This window comes from Falco naumanni, chromosome 8 (genome assembly GCF_017639655.2).
Source record: "Falco naumanni isolate bFalNau1 chromosome 8, bFalNau1.pat, whole genome shotgun sequence".
NCBI classification, from domain to species: Eukaryota; Metazoa; Chordata; class Aves; order Falconiformes; family Falconidae; genus Falco; species Falco naumanni.
Genome location: NC_054061.1, coordinates 56273314 through 56297986, shown reverse-complemented (window position 1 = coordinate 56297986; position 24673 = coordinate 56273314). Strand labels below are relative to the sequence as shown.

Sequence of the window (24673 nt, the reverse complement as noted above, 5' to 3'; positions counted from 1 at the left end):
CTTTCCTTTCATCTCTCATTTTTATTTTAGGTCACATACCACTGGCCTGAAAAATTCTGTGATCAGGTGAATAACAACAGTGTTCAAGCCACACTAGTGCTCTGAAATCTTTATGGGGTCTGATCCTGCAATCTCATTCCCAGTGGATTTGATGTGTTATATTCAATCAGTGAGAACACCAGCACTGATATCCTGGGGAAGAGGGAAGGAGCAGGAACTAGAGCAATTATATTAGTCCCTGGGATTTTCATTTATGTATATATTTTTTAACACTTTCATTTAATTTCCCTGGGTGGGTAGGTTTAATTGAGGTACTCAAAAGTATTAAAAAAGGCCCAAGATTCTAAATCAGCATTGCCAGGAAAGATGCATGCTGTGGATACTTTCTTCTTCCCAGCTGTTCCCTGTGAACTCAGGGAAGTCAGACTGGCTTGGCAAGCAGCCTAACTCTTTGCTGTTGATGACACCTCTCCAGCAGAAGCGGTGTGTGGGCAGAGAGGTGGTTTCATCATGGGGAGGAGGAGGAGGAGGAGGCATGCATCACCTTTTGTTTAAGCAGAAGCATCTTTATGGAATGCTATCCATTTTATCAGTTAGGGCTTGAACAACGAACAGCCAGGAGAGGCTGGATATTGTAATTAACACAAGTGGAGGCAGGCTGCTGTGTCTGCCTGCCTGCCTGGAGAGGAATAACCTGTTGAATTTGCTAGGAGCTATTGCTGTGAGGACAAGAGCTACAGTTACTGGGAGTACGGCAGCCACAAGTGGATGAAGTAGCAGCTTCAGAGCTATGCTGTGGGGAAGAGGCAGAGGCTTGGATATTAGACACTGGATGCCTATTTGGGTTAGAGCCTCTGCTTTTGCCTCCTAAGCCCAGGGAGGAAGAATACGCAGCCCATTTGCTTTCGGTTGGGTCAGCCAAGGATGGCTGCGCTCTCTCAGCACTTGAGGATCCTGCTGTGGAAGAACTGGCTGAGTGTCAAGAGGCAGCCGGTGAGTGTGAAAACATAGCAGTAGAGAAGGGGGAACCTGGAAATCACAGGAGCTAAGGAGCAAGGGGGGCACTGCAGGAGAGGAAGGTCACAGTATTAAAACAGAAATATTTTGAAGTCAGGTGATAAAGGAAGAGGGAAGGATGGGAATGGTGTGGAAGCAAAGGTGGGTCTTTTTAAGCCAAAATGATTCGGTCTTGCATTGGAGCTCTTGCATGAGGGCTCAGGAATCCAGACTGAGTACCATGGATGCCACTGTCATTCCCTCAGGGCAGTGGTCCATGCAAACAAAACCATACATAAACTCATGGATAGACATGAATTAAAAGCTCCCATGTGAGCAGACCCCATGGTTGGGGTATAGCTTCCAGTTAGTCCCTTGGATTTGGGGGTGATGGGGGGTGCTTTTATATAGAGACATTTGTAAAGGATGGATAAAGGAAAAATGTAGCTCTGAGAGATGCAGGTAGGACAGATTGCTACTGCAGTCTAGTGTGTGGCAAATCAAACACCTGAATGGTCTTTCTTTCCAAAGGATGAACCATTGCCAGCAGTGTCCAGAGAATAATCTGTACTGCAGCAGCATCAAGGAGGAAAATGTTCCTTTGGGTGGCATTGCGTGTTCAGGCAAAGCCTGCCCAGTAGTTTTGTCCCAGTCCAGTTTCAATACAGCTACACTGTAATTTCAGCAGAAGCATGCTGCAGTTCATGGACTTGTATTGCAACCAGTCCTCTTGCCTGTAATCCAAATGTGGTGGTTTTTAAACTTGCTCCAGTTGAATGGAAGCCTTGTCAGGTGCAGAAAATGCTAACAGAAGAGAAACAGCAATGGAGGGTGTGATAATGAGGATGGAGTGAAAAGCCTCCACTGCATGCTTCTACAAGGTCCGTTCTTGCCTGCCCTGTCCTGCCTTTCTGTTTTGGAGTCTGATTTGGAGAGGTGCTGAGTTCATCTGACTCCTTGTGATCCTCCATAGGAGCAGTGGACATGCTATACGCCTTAGAGTATCCTTCACTGCTGCAAAGGATACAGGAGACTTTCTGAGATGCAGAGGAATCCCAATAAATTACTTCTAATTTCTCAGGAGAAATTGTAACAGCCTTGCTAAAAGCAGAAAGCTTGGGTCTCTTTCAGCTCTTGTGTGCCCAGAGTAAATGCTAACCTAATCCCTACATGTCCTTCTGACCATGCAGTCTCACTTGCTTTAATTCTGGTTTCCTGTGGAGTTGAAATATCAATTCTGTAGAATTGAAATTTCAATTAAAATAAATATCTGGCCACTGCTGATTATTTTATGGCAGCATATTTATCCCTGCAACCCTCCTTCATTTCACTCTCTTGCACTAAATTAGGGAGGGTGTGATGAGGTAAACCCCTATGTCTGCTCCCAAATGCATCCCAACTTCTCTGTCCTCCCTCTTGCGTTTTTCTACCTGTGTAACCTGACTTCATTTACAGACCAGGCTTTTAGATATATATTTTTTTGTTGTTAGCATGCTTGTTTTGTTAGGGAAGTATTCTGTTGCTGTTCTTAGTTTCTGATAATGACCGAAGGTGGTTCCTGCTGCTGCAGTGGTGTTGGCTGCCCTCACCGGGGCTGATTGGTATGTCACGGAATGGTCTGACACCAGGCGCCCCCTCCCCGCAGACTTCAGTGCTTTCCTGCTCTGTTAATCAGTCTCTCCAAGGCTGGCAAAACACATTCACTTCTGCCTTTTGCTTTACACTTTCTTTCCACTGTGAAGTCTCTGCAGAGCCCCTGGAGAGACTGCATCTACTTGTGCAGTATGGGATGAGCTACAGCTTGCTTGATGAACAATTTGTTGAAATCGGCTGAAGCTCTGCATCCATGGCCAGGGAGTGCCTCAATGTAGGTTACTCTTGCTGAGAAAGGAAAGGTCACGAGTTTAAGGCAGCCTTCTTGGGAGCAAGGTTTGGCCTGCATACCAGGGGGAACTGAAGAAATCAGTGTCTCTTGCACTTCGTGGCTTTCCATCTGTCACTTCTAGGCAGGCTGGTTATTTAAATAGAGGCAGAAGGGTGAGAAAATGTGCCTGCATCCAGAGATACTAAGGTCTGAGCAGTTAAATCTACTTTTAGCAGTGAAATAATCCAGCAAGAAAAGGATTATGCAACCTACATCACAGTGTGCAATGTTCCAGGAGCCAAATTGAGGTTGATTATGGCTCCATTCAAGTCAACATGCTCCACCTGCAAGCAGTTTGGCTAGAGTGGTTTTGTCTTGTTTTTGTTAACTAGAAATGCCTGGGACAGTGGGAATGTTGTTTTGTTGCAACTGATGAGCGCAGCTACTATTAAATCCAATTAAATCGAAGGACAGATATACTAAGGGAAGAGCTGTCTGGGAAGTGTAAGCACCGTTTTAGCTGAAAATGGAGAGGTACAAAGATTTCCCAGAGCAGAAACAATCAGTATTCATTTCTTGCCCCAAGAATATGACAAATATCTTGCCCTTCCTTTAGGCAGCTTCTGACTAATATCAGTTTCTGTGCTGTTAGCCCATAATTTTACTTTAGCCTAGGTGGTGCTAAGCAAGAAGGATACATTAATAATACTGTTTGCATGTGAATTAATCAGAGTTAAACAGCATGTTTGGGGACTGATTATAGGGAAAGCATGTGATAGAAAAAATTATAAAAAGATGTTAGTTTCAGTGATGAATCTTGTTATAAGTTGGCAGTGCATATATAAAAGGTGGGAAGAGTACTGTCTGTAAAATCTAAAACTGCTGAACGCTGAAATTATAGGAGTGCCCTTTGTGAAGGGACGTGTGGGGAGGTGCCATGTGGTTTGATCAGTTAGGTTAGGTCAGTTGCCTATTTTGGGCCATGAAGTTTGCTCCTACTTTCATGGTTGTGTCATCTCATCAGGGATGATAGGGATGGAGTTGCTGTAAAACAACCATCTTTAAGCTGAATTGCTCTCCAGGATTTGTTTGTCTGTCTGTTTGTTTGTTTTTATGTTCCAGTAAGTGTTACAGGAAATGAAAACACTGTTATGGGCTTGGAATTACTGTGGAAAAACAGTTTCGAGTAATGTGTGCTGATCTGAAAAAAATAGCAACACAACGATGAAAAATGAGATGGTTTTGAGGAAAGACATCTTTGCAGTTTCAAAAATTGGCATAAAGAGCACAGCAATTTTGCAGCCCAGAGTAGTTTAAGCTTAACTACTGATAGATGGAAAATCTAATCTAGTAAGCATGGTAGCAAGCTAACCAGCTAGTGCAAAAGCAGTTGATTATTTGAATAATTGCATTTTCCTAGCTTACATAACTCCAAGGCTTGTAGTTTTAAGACTCACTTTGGCCCTCCTATCTAGATTGGTCTACTACGCTAGATGGTTAGCAGACTGTGTTTTCTTCATTCTCATCCATTGAAATGGTCAACCCTCATGTCAGAGACAAGGGCTCTATAAACATACATGTTTTTTTTCCAATGTAGTAGGCCAATTCCACATCATGTCTCTTCCACCTCAGTTCATCTATATAGACTGCTAGAGTCTGGAAATGAAAGGATGCCAGGGAGTTAGGTTGCTGGGGTCAGAAGCTCCTATGAGGGATCCTGGTGATTGCTGCTCAAATGTGATTTTTCCAGTTGACTGATTACACAACTCCATAAACTGCTTCCTTCACTGTGCTTGAACTCCACATCTTGTAAACGCCTAGTATGAAAATACTTTCTTTCAGCTCTGCTGTGAGGCTCAGCTACTGTTTGTGAAGAAGTTGTCAATTCACTTGTCAAACACTTTATTTTGGGGGTATAATTAAATCGAAGTAATTTTTACCCATCCTTTGAGCAGTGTCATTCACTGAAAGTGAAACTGACCTTTCACACTTGAGCTCTTTTATCTCGTGATTGGTGTGTCCCAAAGTCTTGCACTTGTCAGTGTGCTTTTACTATTTACATGGCAGCGTCTCAAAGGTGTGTAAACACTGTCCCCCATAATTATCAGGCAAACTGAAACACAGGAAGGCTTGTGTTATTTTCAGGCTTGTTATTTGCTCTTAAAATCTTATGTAGTTTTTCTTCCTGCATAGATAATATTGGGGTTTTAATTTTATGCATACCAAGACAGGCATGATTTACGGTGCATCTTATAACTAACTCATTTAGGGTAGTACTTGTGCATTCCAGACAAGCTCTGAGACACATCAATACAACAAACATAACCGATATATTTTCATTGCTGTTTTATAGGTATGGTCGTTCATTTTAATTTCCTGGCCTGTGGTTGTTTTCATAATCTTGGCCATTATCCGTCTCAAATTCCCTCCAGAACCACAGCCAAACTGTAAGTAACTGGTTTGTTTTTATGTCTTTGGGGTTTAGTTCTCATTTCAGTGACTGATGTGTTAATTTGATGTGTGTTGTTACTTTTACAAATTTTGTTCTTTGTAGTTTCCAGTGAAGATTTCCTGGGATGTAGCATGCTGTAAATAAAATGTCTGTGTTCCTCTGAGGTTGTTTTTGCTTTTTTTTTTTTTCAAATTAGTTTTATAATTGGAAAACAACTTTAAAGAACTGTCTCATTGAGATGCACTCAGATACTGCTGTTGTAGAGAGCAATATAAATTTACATGATAAACTGAGGGACAAGAGGGCAGCTGGGGAGATCTTGGTAAAATGAGTAAGGGCATATGCTTCGAGCGTGATTATGAAGGTGAGGTAACAAACAAAAGATTGGTTAACATGAAAGATTTTTCTTTGTGTGTGCTACACGCAAAAAGCACCTATTTAGGCAGCTTGCTACTAAGGCTCAGCTGAAGAGTGGTAACTTGTTTGGCTCCTGTGGCCTGATGGTGTATGTGACCCTTTTTGAGCAGGCAAAGAGTGGCTCTTTGGGTGGGCGAATAGTTGTTGGTGGTTAAATAGGTAAGGAGTTTGCACAAGCTGTTTTTTTCTTGCAAGCCTTGCTTCCTGGGTCAGGAGAACATGTCTGCATCCCAGAGTATGGCTGCACTTGGATCTGCTCTAAAACTGATATAGTGAGTCCTTACTGCCATCAGAAGAAGCATGTGCCCAGCCCTGGGTGCGTTTGTCCATGAAGTTATATGGTAAAACAAAGCAAGGAGTTTATCCAGTTGGAAGCCTTTTCCCCTTCCACAGAGTTAATTTTGAGTTAGATCAAATCCCTGATTCTGCTTTCTGTGGGCTCATAAGTGTAGTCCTAACTAAGGGGAGAGGAGTGGGTGCCAGGGCTGGGCCCCTCTTTTCAGTGATAGCTTGCCTTTGTATTGGGAGAAATCAATCATGGAACTGAACTTTTCATTTGCTCATTAGCGGGGTTCCACAGCCTTATTGTTGCAGAGACCCTGAAAGTATATGCAAGACTCTTGCTCCATGTTGGACATCTAGTCTGCTGAACCACATCCACAAAGCTGTGCAGAGGTATTATTGAGACACAGTTTCCCAGCACAGGGTAGGAATAGGACCTCAAAAATTACTGTACTAAAATATTTGCAGCACCTGATTAACAGGAGCAACATCACCATGGATGACTTGCATCAGGCTTTCAGCGACTTGGCAAGAACAAAGCCCTGGCGTGGGCAGTGTTGGATTTTTATATTTGGGGCAGGGAGACTGATGCAGGGGAGAGGAGACAGATGCTGGCAGCAGTGAGGGCAAGCAGTTGGCTTCCAGTGTTTGTAGCTATCGGATGTGTAAAATGTGGCCATGAGGGATCTGTTCCTGATAGTATGTATGCACACTGGCAGTGTTCAACCCAGTTCCTGATGTGTGTGATTCTCTGATTAAAAAGTCTTTATTTCTGTATGATGTGTGAGAAGGGGCCACATTGTGACAATTATTAGATACTCGGTTAGGATAGCCCTTGTCCCAGAAAGCTTGCAGCCTAATCTGACTAAAGGTTTGTATACCTCATATTGTAGACAGGGGTGGAAAGCTAGAGCAAGTGACTTTCCGAAGGTATCATAGGAAGTCTTTAATGGAGAAGGACATTCCTGGTGTGTTAGGATGTTCTTTTAACCCCAAGCCCATCTGCTGTCAGATCTCTTTAGGCATGTTATGTATTTTAAGTTCTCCCAAATTCCCTTGAACCAGTTGGAGCAGGCAAGTCAGGACTCATTGTACTTTGTGAAAACCCTGGATTTTGCCAAGTGTGGAAATGGCAGTCCTCCCACACTGCTCTATGGGTTGTGCTTCCTGTCCCTGATATATCAGACAAGATGAATGTCAAGAGAGCCAGCTGAACGGTGAAATATTTATTCTTTTACTCTACATGGCTATTAATTTGAATGTATATTTATTTGGAGCATGTTTGCTTTGGATGGTTGCATCTCTGAATTAACGGATTAGAAGGATTGTTCTTAGGAACATCAAGCACCTCCATCAGTTGTGCTTTGCAGGAAAGGGGAAGATTGGGCAGCATCTTTGGACTAGTTCCCTTTTTTTCTGTAGATGGATTCTATTTTGGGACAAGTCTCAGTAAGTATACAATTAGGTGTCTGTTTCTCTTGGAAGTAGTTCATAGGAACTCTCTATTGCAAAAGAGATTTTAAGCTGAAAAATAATGGTTGTGGTGTGTTCTTGTGATCCAGATGCTCAGACATAATCTAAGAATTCCAAGGGGATGGAGAAAAATGTTAACCAGAGCATCCAACAGCCAGTTTCTGCTGCTTTTCTGGTTAAATAAGAATAGCCGCTTGACAAATACCCGCTTTTTTTTTTTTTTTTTTTTACAACTGGAAAAGTGTATCAATTTTTTGTTTGAAAAGCAAAAGAGAAATCATTTGGAAACTTTTTGGACAAAAAAAAAGGCAGGGGTGGTAACATCTAGGAAAACTATTACGGGAGGGGTTTTTTGTTCATTTTGAACAGGAATAAAATCCACTCTCTGCTGAATTCCAGTGCCTGCCTTAAAAGACACAATCGTTAAGTAGTGATGAGAAGCTGTTTCCAGTTCTGCTGTCAAGAGATTACTGCAGGTAGACAAAAGTCAGGAAGCACAGAATCAATGGCACAGAGATAGAATAAACTACTGAGATGCCAAGTTTTGAAGCCTTAGAGATAACCCCACAATGTCAGTCTGTAAGCTTATCTCATGTATTCAGGCCACAGAAATATCATGAAATCTATTATTTGTTGGGTTAAACCAGTTCAAATTCAAGACACTAAGTTCTTCTGAAGAATGTCTAATACACATTCGATAGATTGAGTATTATGTAGAGAAATTGCATAAAAAATATCAGTCAAGAATGAACAAGTGGTAAGAGCTTCCTGCAAGAGCAAGTTGCTTGCTTTGAATTATGTTGTGTAGCACCTAATGCAACGGGAGTTTGTGCCAGACTGAACTCCGAAGGGACATGACAAATAAATGTCACCAGTCAAGAGGATGCTCATAGGAGAACCAAGAACTGAGAAAAATGAGCTGAAATCCATCTGATACATAATTTTCTTTACAACTTAAGCATCTAGTATCTAAGAAGAAAAAACCCCACAAAACCACCTCTCTTCTTTCTCCCAGGCATCTGTTTGATGTATTTCCAGGTCAGCAGAGATTGTTGTCAGGAGAAATGAGAAAGAGATTTCTCTCTCTCTGCGTACCGTTCCTGTGATGAGGGTCTAACCATCAAACTTACTATGCACATCACAGTGGTGGCTTTTGACCTTTTTATTACAGCCTTTGTATGTGCTAGGAGGTATTGGGTTGTGTTTTGTGGCATACATGTGGAATAGGAAGCTCTGGATTGGAAGCCTGCAGCCTGAAAGCCAGGTAACTGGGTCTGATGGTATCTTCCAGTATTTTGTGCCTGTATCATCTGTTTTCTAGAGTGCATAGGGACTAAAGCCCCTTTCCATCACTACAGGTTTTTGCAAGGTATGGGAATTGCGTATGAGATACAATCTGTCCCTCAGGGCTCAACCCACTCAGTCTACAGAGAAGCTCAATTACACTCCTTGCTGTAACTAGCACTGTCACACCCCGTCACACCCTCCCCACCCGCTTTCTTCCTTTTCTGTTTGCCTTCTTTCCCCTCCCATCAGTTTGACCTCATCATTATTCTCTGCAGAAGATCTCTTGGGTGTGGTTAGTTGTCCACTCATTCAGAAACCCTGCTCTTCGCTGCTGTGGAGATGTAGTAGGAACCTTGCCCTCCTGTTAGACCCAGGGCTCTGCTCCTCCCTGGATTTCCAAGGGACAGCCAGCAGGCTGTGAAAGCTGTGCCTCATTCACAGATCTTTTTCCTTCTTCATGGAAGGAAGCTGTGCTCTTGGGTCTGGTCTTAAATCCATCAAATTCTGCCAGGGATTTTGTTGCCTGAACTCTTCTCACTGAAGCACATCTTACCATTCACCTCTGCCCAGAATTTCCACCTAGATTTCATCACCATCGCAGAGATGCCTGCAGAGTGTATTGCATTCCCTTGGAGATACTCCTGACAGACTCGGTAGCAGAGTGCTCCGCAAGGCTGCTCTTTGCAGCTGGTATTCTGGGGCAATATTGTTAACAGTTGAACACTAGACTGTTTGCCAGTACCAGCATAGCTGTTTGTCTAGTTTAGAGCCTGAGCTGCATGGCACAACGCTACAAAGGGGCAGATGCTCATACTCTGCTCCCATTCTTGGCTCCAGCATTCCTGGCAGAGGGCCCAGGATAGGAGGGTCTCTGAGCTACCCTCCGTTCAGTCTTACTGTGATCGGTAGCTAGAATTTGAACAGGTCCAGAACTGGCTGGAAAAATCAGTATGAATCACAGCATGGACACCTGAGAAGCCTTAGAAGAGAGGCTGTGACTGCTGGTACCTGCAGACACACCTGTCCTGTGACTTCTGTACTGAGCAGTTACCATGTCAGAGGTAACAGAGGCACGAGTTACCTGGTCAGGGCAGTGTCAGGAAAAGGAGGATGCTCTATATTGCTTAAAAGGAAAGGGTATGTGCAGGTAGCAGCCCCTTTCCCATACCACTGAGAAAGTGGATAAGGCAGCTGGTTGTGGTGGGTGTGAGGTGTCTGTGCTGCCAAGCACATGGCAGTGCCTTTCACCCTCCATCCTCATCACCCGTGTGTGTCTCTGCCCCTCTGGCTGTTGCAGCAATGTGCTGGTAGATGAGTTCAGGGGCCTCCTGCCCTGTGGGTCTGTGCAACGAAGGACCTCAAACCACCTTCAGCTCTGAGTTCCCTGGCTCAATCCCACAGTGTTGATCTGATTCAGGAACCTTTAAACTTTTAAAATTGTCCCACATTTACCAGAGAAAAACCATGACCTGGGCTAATTCTCAATGTCAGTGATGGCTGTAGCTGCCAGGCCTCAAGTGAGGGTAGATGGCATGGAGAAACATGGGTCACAGCACTATCCTTCCTCTGAGATACCATCCTGGAGATGAGAAAGGTCTGAAAAGATGCTTGTACTTTAAAGGAATTTGCTTCATAGTTGGAGGGACCTGAATTCGTCTCTTTTCCCAGTAGTGTGGAAAAATTAATAGGTTCCCATGCTAATTACAGGGAGTTGAGATGGTGGCTCAGCTACACAGGACACTCCATTCATTTAGGTAAGTCATGGGTATTTATGCAAGGCGTATTCCACCTACTCTGTGTACAGACAAACACACATCAGACTTCCAGCTCTCCTTCACCATTTGCCTGTGGTGAAGCAGTCCCACTCCTTGTTTTCCTTTACATCGCTTCATTTTCCTCCCCTTCTTTTCTGTCAGTTTTCTCCCCTTTTCTAGACAACCCAACACCAGATTTTTGTCTGCAGTGTGATTAGCAAAATAACCTTATCAGGTCCCTCCTTGCTTTGGTATGAACTTCATTTTGTTTCATTTGGTCGTGTTGCTGTTGTGCCAGAGAGCAGACTGCCATATAACACTCTGTTTCATTGGAACAGTGCTGGATGGAATTATGAATTACATTTATTATCCCCACATTTGCTGGAATAGACATATACATCCATCTCCTTACATACATAAGCAGTGCCCAGACATAAGGTTCCCTGTGACTTGCCCAAGCTCAGAGACCCACAGCCTAAACAGAGTACTGTGATGTTTTTAATGCCTCCCTTTTCAGAAATCTCCACACCTCCATTTCTTTCTACAGACTCTTCTGCCTTGTGAGGTGTGATTGAAGGATGTTTAGTTGGAGATGGGAACCTCCTAAGTCACTAGTATGTTTTTCCTCCCGACTGAATTACAACAGAACCTTGAGGCAGTCAATTCTAATTGACTTCCTGAAACATCTGAATCCAGATTCTGGGACCTAGAAGTGCAGAAGTATTTTTCCAAAGGTGCTAAGCAGTTTGGCTTGGACTGAAGTCAGCAGCTGTTGATGTCTGTTTCTGGAAAGGAGGTCACTTCTGTTTAAAGAATCTAAACCTGGACTCTGGGCTGTAGGCACTGAGCATTGAAAGGCATTGGTTTAGTAAACATGGCTTTTGTGCAGGTTTTTTCCCCAAAAAGTTTAAATATGGATTTAAGCTTTTAGGTTCCAGCTTCTTGCTGGGAAACATTCCAACTCTCTTCTTACGTCCTGTTTGTGCAGTGCCCTGCTGCTCATACAGACAAGAGCAAGCTGGCTGTACTACAACAAGACCAAGTCAGCCTTGTCTGCATTAAAAATTGCTTTTAAAAGCCCTGTAGGAAAAGGGCTAGTGTGCAGTTCCTGCTTTCTCTTGGCGTGTTTGTGTTTAGACAGTGGACCATCCCTTCACAATGCAGTCAATGTCCAGTGTGACCCCCCCTCATCAGTTCTGCCCCACCGTGCAGACATCAGCTCTGTCATTTCCCTATCTTGACCTGAATTTGCAAAACCTGTTAGCAGGTTTCCGTTTCCCCTCCTTTGTTCTTTGTGTCTGGTTTGGGTATTCTTTCTCCTCCTTTACACCTGCATCTTCTCTTGCTTCTTTGCAATTTTTGTGCTCTCTCATTTTTATGATCTCCCTGATCAGTGCATGAGCCCAACGCATTCAGATTCAAGTGCCGATTTTTAATTTATTAAATAAGGGGGTGGAAGGTGAAGGTCTGTGGGTGAGCAAAACTAGTTTGCCTGGTCTTAATAAGCGTGGAAGTAGATGCTGTCTGCTCTGGGACATTCTTATTTGCAGAGCCTGAAATGCTTGAGGGAAGAATTAGGCAATGAAGTGCTTCCTCCATTGAGGCCACCAACACAGGGAGTAGTCTTGTAGCAGAGTTGCCTGCTGCTTTGATCTCACTGTCACAGGTAGACAGCTGAGAACACTGTGTTACTGAGAGACTTGAGAAAACAAGGATGCTGCTGCTGTAAAGATGAAAAATACAAGCTCTTGAATCTCACCCAGCCAGACTGGGCATCTGGGGGGTTGGATGGAGTTATCTGGGGTCCTGCTGAGCTTTCATTTCAAAAAACAGGTGCTGTGTAATGGGTGTATGACATGTAAATCGGGATAGGCTATGTGCTACACAGGTGAACTGATGTATGTGCAATAGCTGCTCACATCTTCTTGTTACATAATGCTTTGTATGTGGGGAAATTAAAAAAAAAACCAAAACAAACAGAACAAAGCTTAAAGCATAACAGGAAGGCAGAGGGGGAATGTGTGTGCTCCAGGGACAGTGAGGCTTGGGCTAATACCATAATTGTCATAATTAACGTGCGTGGTGCAGGGCCCGGCTGGCAGGTTTCCCCGCGCTGTGTGCCACCCAGACCTGTGCTGGTATGCACAGGCAGCAATATGTTGTACAGTGTGTATTTGAGCTTACTGTGTGCTACCTTGCAGTGGGAACACATCCTAACATACAGTGGTACTGGAGGCTCGCAGAGGAACAAAAATTATTGTGATATGATAGATACTGAGGCTGTTTGGTGTCTTGCAACTTGGAAGTAAGCTCAGGGAATCTTTCAGTGCTGTCTGCTCAACAGGTGAAATTGCAGAGGTAAATGACAATTCTGCTGTCTGGCCAAAAATAGGGTGGAAGAAATTGCCTGCTAGCTCTGGAATGTTTATAAAAAACAGCTTTGTGATATGAAAGGCAACAGTGTAGGGACAGTGCAATAGGGAGTGCAGTACCAAACCAGAGCTCTGATCTAGCACAGCTTTTAAGTATGTGTTTAACCTGAAGTCTGAGTAATCCCATTAAAATCAGTAGGGCTAATCACTGCTGTGCCGTGGGCTTTGGACACACTGAGTGAGATTTGGGCTGTACTGCCAGGAACTGTAACGCTTACTGTCCTCACCTCGTGGTTGTTGGGGTTTTTTTTGGTTTTGGTTTTGTGGGGTTTTTTTGCGTTTTGTTTTGGTTGTTTTTTTTTTGTTTGTTTGTTTGTTTGTTTTTTTTGCAACAAGCATGGGACTGGTGTGGGCATTGATCTTGCAGGTGTGAAAAAGGTAAAGGAAAGTCTCAGCTGGCATTTGCCTTCTGGTCCTGGTCCCACTAAAGACCTCATTCCCAGGTAACTAGGAACATGCAGATCCCTTTCTCCAGCTTCAAGGTCAGATGTGAGTTTCAGAGTGCATGAATGTTACAGTGTCACAGCAATACAAATGCCATGGTGATGAAATATTCTCTTCTCATAGACAAGGGATAGACCAGCTGGCTATTTGGGCCATTCTGCATGTGTGTAAAAAATACCCTGCTTCAAAATGAATCTTATCACATAGATTTGATGATCGGGCTTAGTTTTTGGAGAGAGATCAGAAATCCTAGTGTTATCATAAAGCTTTCTACAAAAAATAGGCAGCTTAATTTATTAATGATAAACAGGTAAGAACAAACCTGGAAATGGGCAGTTGCATGTAGCTGAAAAGAAACAGTATCATCATGTCATGAAACGGGCATGTTTGTCTTTTTGACTTAGAGAAAACAAAGGAATAAAGTTTAAAGTAATGCTGTGTGACTATGCGAAGGACTAGAAAGGAAGCGAGAATGTTGTATGTACACAATGTAGTATTTTGCTTAGAAAGTTGGGAGGAGATCACCATAGCAGTAAATATTTTCACTATATGCTTTATGACTTCTTAGATAAATATAAATCACAGCTGATAAACAGTCAGAATTGCTACTTTGTGTCCAAATGTTTAAGGTTTCTTCAGCCAGAAGCTGAAGAGGTTGAATCCAGGTGATCATATTTAGTAGCCACTGACAAATCTATTTTTGTGAATTTATCTAATTCTTTTTTGAATGAGTGCCTGCTTTTCAGCACACATAACCCTGTGACAGTGGGTTCCACAACATTTTGGTATTTGTTTAAAAAAGGTACTTTTTGTCTCTTCTGCCTGCTACCTCATGATCTCATTGTGTCTCTTTGTCCCCATGTTGCAAGGGATGATCATTTACTCACCCTTTTAATCACTGATCACGATTTTATTTATTTCTCTATCAAATCACTTTTTGGCCCTCTTTTCTTTGCTGAAGAGTCCCAGTTATTAAGTCTCTTTGTATGATTTAGCAATGATTGAATGGATTTTCAATTAAACACAATACTTCCTAATGAATTCATATGCTCATTAATGCCTCTAATTCATGAGTGGTGGAGCTGAGATTTATATGGATTTTTTATGAACTATGGAAGGAGCATGGAAGGACTTAATGCATAAGGTATATGCAGTGTCAGAGTATGTGACATTTGAAGCCAAGAGAATTTTTTCATGCCCAGGGAGTGGTAGCGATACAACACTAAGCCATGGGTGGATAGAAAACAGAAAAACTTTTTAAAATAAAGGTAAAGGAGGGAGAAAATACAGTTAATGTACCTGCATTTATTTATGAAGTAGCCATTCATAATGAAAATTTTACATCTTTCCTTTCATGTGAATAAAATGGAACATAGGTTTTGTCTGGTTTTGCAGGCTGGGTGGCACAGCAAGGTAGGAGGCCCTGAAACCAGAAGTACAGGGTGGGCAGAAAAGGGAGAAGGAATACATGGGTGATATTTTGAAAGCAAAAGACATGGCCTGTGTAGAATTTAAGGGGATTTGCATGTTCAGATGCTAGGGCTGCAATATAGTTTAGTGTCTCTCAGAGTAGCAGAGCTGACACTGGGGAACTGAGGGAAAGGAAGGTACTTAGCAGCACATGGAGTGAGCCGGTTGCTAATTTACATGAGAGATCACTAGCTGATGTAAACCAGAGTGTAACCTGTACTGAACTGATAATTCGAAAATTCTGTGTATTTATTTCCTTTGCTCTGGTGTGGATAACAGTGGCTGCTATCCTCCCAGCACTTCCCTCCTTTGTGGCAGATAGCCTCGCTGCCTCACGCTGAAGGGGGTGACAGCTTATGGCTGAAGGGGGCTGCGTTCACGGTGCAGTGTCTGCAGTCTGCTGAAATGCCCGTTTCCTTGAAGTGAATGGTTGGGCTCAGCTAATGCAAGTGCGGTGAAAGCAGCAAAATCGATGTGGCAACGTAAAACGTGGTCCATTTAGATTTAAACATTTCAGTCAATTTCAATTAATCTTATAGATTGTAGTGAAATAGTAATTTTCATCTTTCTTGTATGACATTTATTATTACCCTGACATTTTTCATCATTATTATACCAAGCACCTTTACCTGAAGAAATCAAACTGTTTTGCTTGTGTTGAAGGGAAGTGTTGGGATTTACGACATTCAGGAAAGTAAGAGAAATTAATTTTCTTCATTTTATTCTGAATGAAAGCAAATGTGGAAATGCCAGAATTTCCAGTGGCATGCATGTATTATAGGTATCTTGTGTTTATTGTTACTGCTCTGCATGCCTCATTTCTTTTCAGCTCTTGGAGAGGTGGCTGGTTTAGCTAGGTGCTACTGAGCAGGGAGAACCAGCCAGCCCATGCAGCACTGAGCCCTCTTGGCTTCTTCTGCCCTTTGGGATGCCTGCCTTCTCTTCCTCATGTTCGGTGCACTCCTTTCAACGGTGATGGAAAATCAAAGTTCTCAATGAGAGGGGACAGCAAAAGCCTGCTTGGGTTTCTGCTGATGGAAGACCCAGAAGTCAGCCTTTAGCAATAGGATACAAATCAGGGCTGAGATTTTGGTTGCAGACAAGTCAGTTTACCCAGACATATGCTAGGGTGGCCTCTCAGCTCAGACATGGGGCAGCAGTGGCTGCAGTGATCTCTCCCTCTTGGCTTATAGGTAGTGTAGTGGGGGCCTCGAAAGGTAGTTGTAGTTTTAAGAAATTAAGAAGTTTAAAGCTAAAGGCAGTGGGGAGAATGGAAAAATTATGCCATGTGTTGTGGATCTCTCTATCATGTGATGTGGGATCATAAAGTTGGGGCTACAGGGCTAGGAAAATCCATATTCCTTGGATATGGCATTGCCATGGACTTCAGTGAGAGGAGTTGCCTTCTGCAGCACGTGGAAGTCTGAAGGAATTCCCAACAGTAGAAATACTACAAAAGTCACTAATGGTTTTAAGTGTTGTTTCAGATTGTGAAACTATCTCCATCAAAAGACTGTTCTTTAAAATTTGCAGAGCATTTACAACTTTCCTTCAATAATGTTTCATAACTAGTGCTTACGTTGTATAATAATGTAGCTGACACGCTGCACAAATCTCAGCCAAGGGAGGGACAAGTAGTTACAAACATCTCCTGAAGCACTGAAGGGAGTCAGGAGCCAGTTTGCTCCCTGGCCGTCCTTGCAGTGGTGTACGGGGCTGACACAGGTCATGAATTTCTATGTGTGGGCAGAGCAGCCCATGTGGCTCCATGGAGTCACGTCTCCTTACCACGAGCAAGTGGATGGAGGGCGGGAAGATGGAGCAGGGTGTGCATTAATCTCTTGACTCATTTTCTCATCAGTAATTTCCTTCCTTTGCAGGATGAGAGGGAGTTGTAAGAAATAACTCTGAGGCTACATCACATTTATCTGGAGCTTGGACTCCCAAATCAGCCATGCTTCCTATACATTCTCTTATGCTCTGGCTCTGCTCTGATCTCAGGCACACTGGCCAGAGGCAGCATAGCCAGAGCTGATCTTCCTGTGGCTGTGCTGCTCAGCCTCTATTAAATTAAGTTGTTGGCCTCTGTGACTGCTGCAAGAAGTGATTTTCAAGATAGTAAGAACAGGGGGACAAGTGCTTGTGGTTCTGATGGTGGCAAGTTTGACTGCTTGTTATCTGGGAGTGACAGACCTGTCACACCAGCCTGGCCACCCTGTTCTTGGCTCGGTGGGGTCAGTGCCTAAAGAAGGCAGTGTGCTCCTTCAGCATCATTAGCTTCTCGTGTCAGAAAGCAAGGGTGGGATTCATCTCCCTGTGGTACATATCTGTGGAAGCGGTGTCTGCATCTAAACCAGGTCTTTAAACTTTCTTTGGAGTCAGTGGAGATCTCATTAATGCAGGCAGCAGAGCCAATGTAACAATTCATTTCATCCTGATGGATGAACCTGTGTGTTATTTTTGTGCTTGACACACAGCACGGTTGTGCTAGATTCTCATGGTTAAGAACCAGCATAGGTCTAACTTAAAGCAAATGGGAATTGGGCCTGGACATTTCAGATTTTTCTGTGTCATGGTCTTTCTTGAAAAACTTCCTTAATTCTTTAACTTCTCTTGGAGTCCAGGCCTGTTCCAGAAGAGTCTTCTCTGGCATTGCCACTGCTTTTGTGCCAAGAACATCATGGGCTTACACAGGCTCATGGCTGCAGTGACTCAGTGATGGATCAGGCCACATGGTTGTATCGAGGTGCCAGCAAACTGCTCAACATCTGTTGATTGCAAGTTGGTAGAGCCTCACTAAGAACCTCAATTGCATTGGGCCAACGCTGTCTTCACAGGCATCATGCCACCACCATGAGTAGCAGTTCTTCCAAACTTCAGGTCACAAATTCCTGTCTCTTTGAAACAGCAGTCTGAAAAAGGGAAGAAAGGAGAAAAGAGCCGATATCGCTGTGTTCTTACGCTGTACACCTCGCTTGTTATACAGCAGCTGATTGTTTAATTGTCCACTTAGTTCAAAGTGTACCACCTCGGAGTCCAATTGTAAAATTTGTTATTGCTACTTATATCTCAAGGAAGTGTCTTCCTCTGATCTGAATTCATCATGATTTTTTGCATAATTGTCTCTGTAAACATCTTGCATCTCTCCAGAGAAGAACAGTACTCCCCAAATTCCTAGTCCCATCCTTTTGTTTCCCACACTGCTGTCCAGCTAGAAGTTACATAGCTTTAGGTGTCTCAGGTCTACTAAGAGATGTAAGCTTAGTTCCTGGCCCTGGTTGTCATCGGTTGATGTGGATGGCAGTGGCGGGTGTAGCCATTTCCCTCCTAGCACCTGCCTGTCTCACTTCATTGTGGTTCTGCTCTCCATCCTGGACCTCATGGCTTCCCAAGTATTTGAAGCTTCATTTTGGTAGGGACACTGATAAAGTGGGGTCTGTGGTGTGCATTTTTGGACTGGTGTGTGAGTCAATTTCCTGCATGGGAATGAGGGTGCGGGAGATCAGAAATAAGATGAGAGGAGAATGCCGGCGTGTGCAAAATGCCATTTTGCAGGGTTGTAATTGGTGATCTCAAAGGGCAAAAATCCCAGACATGGCAGGAATATTCACACAAGGATGCTTCCAGATTAAAGTGCCCTACTTTGAAGTTTCCCTCACGGGCAGCAGGCTTAATTACACTTCAAAACCCTTTAGAGTGCTGTATGTTTGGTCCTTTGGCCCCAACACCAGAAGGGCTGCCTGTAGGGACAAGAGAGATCTTTACTCGCCTTGAGAGCTGGCTCAGCCTGTTGTGTAACTCCTGCTGGCCTGGGGGATGCAGTGAGTGGTGGGGAAGCTTCCCACAGCAGGTAGCCTTCTCCTCTGGCAGGGTATCTCTTTCAATCTTCTAGGGAGGTTCTCTGCTGAGGTATACAAGAGCATCACACCACCACTCAAAATGGGTGCCTGTGACTCTACAGGTCTCAGCAGTCCTCTGTGCCAATTGCTATCTGGCCCAAAGCAGTGAGAACTCCCGTGCTAAACAGTGAGCTTTTGCCTTTTGACCCCAAAATGCAGTGCACACTCATGGGCCATGACCAACTGTGCTGAGGACAGCTCAGGAAAATCAAGTCTCCTTCAAGGAGATTGACAGCCAGGTACTAGCACTGCCATCCCCTTTGGGAATATCTGTTTTTTGACCACGGCTATTATGAATAAATGTAGTTCAAATGTAGTGCAGTGTCCTTGTTAGAGGGGTTAGTGATAAAGCTGTGCCTGGGCAAGAGTCACAGGTCGTCTTTGGAGACTAAAGAGTAAGGTAATCAATTACTACAAGCCTGCCTGTGGGTCTTTTGTAAATCTGGCTCCTTTCCATAGTAGAAATAATAGCAATGTCCTTTGCCAGGTAATTTTCCAAATGATTATTTTAAATAATATGTTGCTGTGATCCAGCAAAAGAGTTCTGAGATTTATTGGAGCATTTGTCACTGAGAGGAAAAGCAGGTGGTATACTCTGCAGGCTGCTGGTAAGCAGCACGGGGCAAGTGGCACATAAAATACTAAAGTCTCTAATTGCTCAGGTCCATTCCATGTTTGCAGAAATGGGAGACAGAGACATACATCTCGCCCCTCATTGCTGGTTGCCAGCATCACAGGTCACCAAGCAGATGGTGCAGGAGCTGCTCTGAGATGGCAGGAGACTTAGAGGGAGTGGTGGTGATAGATTGCTCCTCTCCCTTCCCTGGGCAGGTCTGCACAAAAAGCAAAGGAGGTTGGCTGGTCCTAGATCCATTGCCCCTTCCTGTAGTAAAAGCTGACAGAGTTCTGTTTTAACAGCCTGGCTTGAAACAGCAGATTGTGGCTTTGCATGGAAGCTGGTCCACCCAAGCCTAGGAGAACATGCTCTTATGGGTGCTTCGGGTTACTCTGGCCACGTGCCTGCTTTTATGTTACTTTGTTCTTTAAAGGCAGAATTAGGATATCATAAACCTAGGGTGCTTTTGTCATTTCCTGCCTGTTTCTTGCATTTTGGAGTAGAGGGGGGAAATCTACAGTTCCTTCAGGACCAACAGGTGTCTTATAAACAAGTAACTTGACTCTTTTTCCTACTAAATAGCCTTTCATGACTTTGTCAGTGATGGGAACGTGCTTCTAGTGGGATTTGGCAGATAGTGCTGCTGGAGCGGAGTAAAAAAGCTTCAGTGAAACTGAGAATTGACCCTATGGTTTGGGAAGAGAAAATGTCACATATTGATAGAAACATGGCAAAAAAGTGCACGTCTGAACCATAATAATGGAATTTTTTTCTCCTCCTTCCTCCAGGTTATCTTGCACCCCGAAACCTTCCTAGCGCAGGCTTCTTCCCATTCCTGCAAACTGTGCTGTGTGATTCAGATGCCAGATGTAAAGGCACGCCGTACACACCAGAAGATCTACTGCCAAGAATTAATGACATCTCATCTCTCAGACTGTAAGGGAACCTGAATGTATCTGGGTGTTATAAGCTGTAAAGCAAAACTTGCTTTGAGGTGGAGGGAGCAGCTATGTATGTCTGTATGTGCAAGTGTGTCCACAACAGATACGTCTCAGATACCTGTTATAACAGACACAATCTCACATATCTGAACACTTAGAAATGGGAATATAGAATGCTTTAAAAATGTTCATACTGGGGACAGCAATCAGTAATGTGTCAATTGATCCAAGCTTGACAGTAGAAAAGAAGTTTACTCCCTGAGAAAAATGCTTCTGCTCATCCAGATCAAAGGAAAGAAACTTTTTTTGCACGATTGTGGGTCAGGTCCTGCAGGGTGTCAGTAGATAAGACTTGCACCCAGATCATCAGCCCATTGTACTGATCTGCCACTGTGGTGATTGGTTCAGGATGCTTTGGATGGAAGTGGTACATGTTCCCCAGCAGCTCTAGTCTGAGGTACATTTGTTCTGGAATGCTTGCTTTTTCAGTAGATCCTCCAGGTGCCAGCCAGAATGCGTGTCCTCTCTGCAAGCTATCAAACATATTGGGAAACAGATGAAAACGAAACTATTTTTTGCCCACAGAAACATGTAGATTTGCAGCATGGAGCTGGCTGGGCATGTTTTGTTGGGATGTCAGTTTTTGAAATTGAAATGTTCGGTGGTGGCATTTCAATTTCATTGATGTTTCAGTTAAAGCCAAGTAACGTTTACTTTGAGACATACCATCCAGGATTGTTTCTACATCTTGGCTGCCTGGTTCTGGCATGCCCTTGGGGAACATGCCACTCTAAGGCCTGGCTGGCTCATGGAGAGCTGAAAATCTGGGCATCTCACATAGAAGTCCCTGCTGCTCTACAGTGGCTATGTCAGGGCCTCAAAATCCCCCTTGGCCATAGCTTAAGAGCCTGCAGAGCTAAGGTGGGCACCATGTCTTCTACCAGAGAGCCCATCAGGCAGGATGGGGGATCCTGGGGTTGGTGGCTCCTTAAGGGTCCTCCTTAATGCAGAGGGACTGGTATTTCCTCAGCCAAGTCAATGGTCAGGATCTCTCCATTGCTTAGAAGGAATCTGGATGACTAGACATGTGGATAACTGCAGTTACACAAGGTGAATCCTAATCAAATTCAAGGTCATACAGCAGAAGAGGGCAGAGCCATACAGAGACTAGATGCCTGGATTCACAGCTCTTCACTTGTTTTCTTAGTGTCATTGTTTTTTTCCCTAGGCGTATTAAACAATGGTTAATTTGGGGTATTGAAATGAAGAAATGGAAACTTCTAGTGCCGAAGCTGGAGGTCTTCCATGGGTTTCAATAGCCAGAAATCCTCCTTGCTTTCTGTTTTTGGATTCTGTGCAGCTGTTTAGGAAATAACTGGTTTTCTTGCCAACTGAAAATCAAAGGATTTGGCCAAACTATAGCTCAAGTCACGTGAGTCATTAATAAGCATCTTGACCACTATTGATGCTAGAAGTTGGCTGTGTGAAGTATTGTACAACTATGTGGGTATGCCTGCCCTTGTGTGGTTAACGTCAGCCTTACAAATATGTTGTATTCTACAAGAAAAAACACTAACTATTAAGTAGCCTTAGCAAAATTAGCAGGATACAGCAGAGTATAAAACCTCAGCAAAAGGTTGCTTGGGTAGGGGAAAGCTCCAGAAGCCAACATGAATGGATGCAACTCTGCTTCAGGAGCAGAATCACCATGGGTGAGGTTTTCACAAAGGCAAAGTGTTTGAGCTGTGACCCTTCACTGTCTGGATATATTATTGTGTAATATTCTGGAGTTCGTAATATTTAGCTAATCCAAAGTGTGGGGTTTTTTCCCCTCCCATTGTGCAACTCACCAAAGCTCTTATTAAGCTGTTGTATAACTTGCCCTAAACCTGTGCCTTACCAGTGGCCAGCAGAAAAAATGGGCAAGGTTCTCATCTTTGACACTGTTCCTTAGAAGCATTTACCAAGGTGTACAAGACATGGTCACTTGAGATTCCCTTAATAAAAGGAAACTAAGTAAAGAAACTGAGCTCAATACCAACATCTTCCACCCTTTCTTTTCCACTGTAGGAAAATGATTGGCAAGGATAAAGTGAGGTTGTATTGTCTTGAAGGTTTTCTTGGTAGGGGCATGCAACCTGGTGTTCTAGCTTAGACTTAGATCAAAGGCCTCTCTGCTCAGTCTGAGTGTCATTAACAGTTCCATCAAGTTCTGCGCTGTTTCTTCTGCTGAACCTACATTGGCGGAGGACAGAAAAGACTTGACACGAAGCCTTCCTTCCAGAAGTGGGAATTCGTTTAAGATTAGATCAGTTACCTATGTCAACCCCTGCCTGTCCTTGGTGTCCCTTCAGAGCAGGCATAAATGAGGTCCCTTCAGTGCAGTGTGCTTCCCCAAAATGCATGCCAGGCCTCTAGAAGGAACCAGAAAGAACTTTTGCATAACCCAGATTTCAACACACCTGCCATGAAATCTGGTATAGACCCATTCTGAGTCATGCAGTAGTTAAGTGTAAGCTTGTTCATAAAAAACTGGGAGTTGTTACAGGGGTTTTCTTTTTTGTCTTCCCTTAGTAGGCAGAGGAGCTCATCCCATGTAGCCAAGGACAACCATCCATCACCATGGAGTGCAGAGGTGCCTAAAAGCAGGAACACTTCACTGGGTAGGTTATTTGCTGATTTGCAAAGTTTTGGTCTTTAAAGGCTGATCTTTTGAAGCTCGCTGGACAAAGATACAATTCTTAGAGCACTGCTAAAATGATTTATGTGTTGTATACAGGCACATGACCATGGCCGTGACATTAGTGTAAATTCTTGGAAATAAGTACAAGTAACTGTCTGTAGAAAAGACTTTTGGAAACAGGCCAAGAAAACATGATTAAATTGTTGTGCTTCACAGAAGCAATGCGAGTTCGCAGACTGTTTGGACATTAATTAAAGACCTGGCTATTTATGGAATATTGCCCTTTTACTGCTCACAAATTTTCCATAAACAGCTTATGATTTTTGCAAATGTATTTCTTATTCACAGTTATCCAGCAAATAAGTCTTCTTCTGTGCCACAGTGGATATTTATTGTTGGTGATGTTCTCCTCTGACGTGATTCTCTTTCCTGAAGGAACTTTCAGGCTTACATTTTCCCTAAAATCATTAAAATTATTATTTATTGATGGTAATGGCTAGTACTATCTACAGGCCATCATGATGAATAGTCCTTCCTCCAGGGAGCTCACAATCAAATGAATGATTATGGATTTGCATTCTATGACTGTTCTGCCCCAGCCATTCACTGTTCCAATTAGCATTCCTGCGATTGCGCTCGCTCTTTGGTGTGCGGGCAGAAAAAGGCAGAACACAAAAGGGACTGAACGCAGAGGCGTGGGGAAAAAATAAATAAATCAATGAACAGTTATGGGAACTATCAACTCATGTTGATGGCCACAGATGGTCAGGGAGGAACTCAGTTCTACATCTTATTTAAAAAAATAAAATAAAAATTGTAGGTCATAGCCTCTGCTGGTGTAAACTGGCAGAGCTTGTTTGGTTTCAGTGAGCTGTGCTGTTTTGAGAGCACAGCTCAGTGCCAGCGTTGGCTTTGGTGTGTGTCAGCTGGGGACCTGGCGGCGTGCCACCGTGTATAGCGGGCCGCAGTGCTCCAAATCTGTGTCAGAGCTGTTTCTGAATAACGAGTACCACCCACTGGTGCCAAAGACACCTGGAGGGTTCTCCCTTACAGGGCTGTCGGCTTGAGCTGATGTGGGCTTCCTTGTAAGGCTGCCCATGTATCTTCCTGTGTGGGGAAGCTGCAGGACTGGAGAGAAGAGGTAGAATTTAGTGTTGAACTGCAAGCAGATAGTTAAATGCATTTAATTTTAAAAAGCTGCAGAAGGCAATAGTGCAATCCAGGATTTAATTACATCAGAAAAAACCTTAAGTAAGTACAGGATTCCATTGGCTGTACCTTTGGAAACAGATTAATAATGATGGCATGCCCAAAGCTGTAGTTGGCTATCCCGTGTCATGGTTTGATGTAGCAAAGAGGTTAAAAGACATTAAGTAAAATAGTGTTTCAAACTGCTATTGCAGCATTCGGGGATTTGGTATCTCATGGAGAAAAACCCCTTCGGAATATTTCATCACCATTCAACTTGACTTCCAGCATTAACATGTTCAACAAAATCTTCAGTTTTGGGAAGGTAAGTCTGCATTTGCCTAACAGCTGAGTGTGAACATTCACATTTAAGATTCATGTGTATCTTAAAGAGTTAGAAGCTCAAAGCACCAACATACAGCTTTTATTGCTTTCAAATCTCCCCTATTATGTGAACGTGCTTTATTTTGGGAAA

The 24673-nt window shown here is 43.4% G+C and overlaps 1 protein-coding gene across 1 annotated transcript in view; it reads left to right on the top strand.

Moving 5' to 3' along the window:
- Positions 1–924: 924 nt before the first annotated feature.
- Positions 925–24673, top strand: part of ABCA12 (ATP binding cassette subfamily A member 12) — an 88522-nt gene continuing 64773 nt past the window's right edge. Inside the window, 5 exon segments of the mRNA XM_040603906.1 lie at positions 925–993; positions 5214–5307; positions 20175–20322; positions 22902–22990; positions 24414–24523. Coding sequence (XP_040459840.1) covers positions 925–993; positions 5214–5307; positions 20175–20322; positions 22902–22990; positions 24414–24523 — 510 coding nt within the window.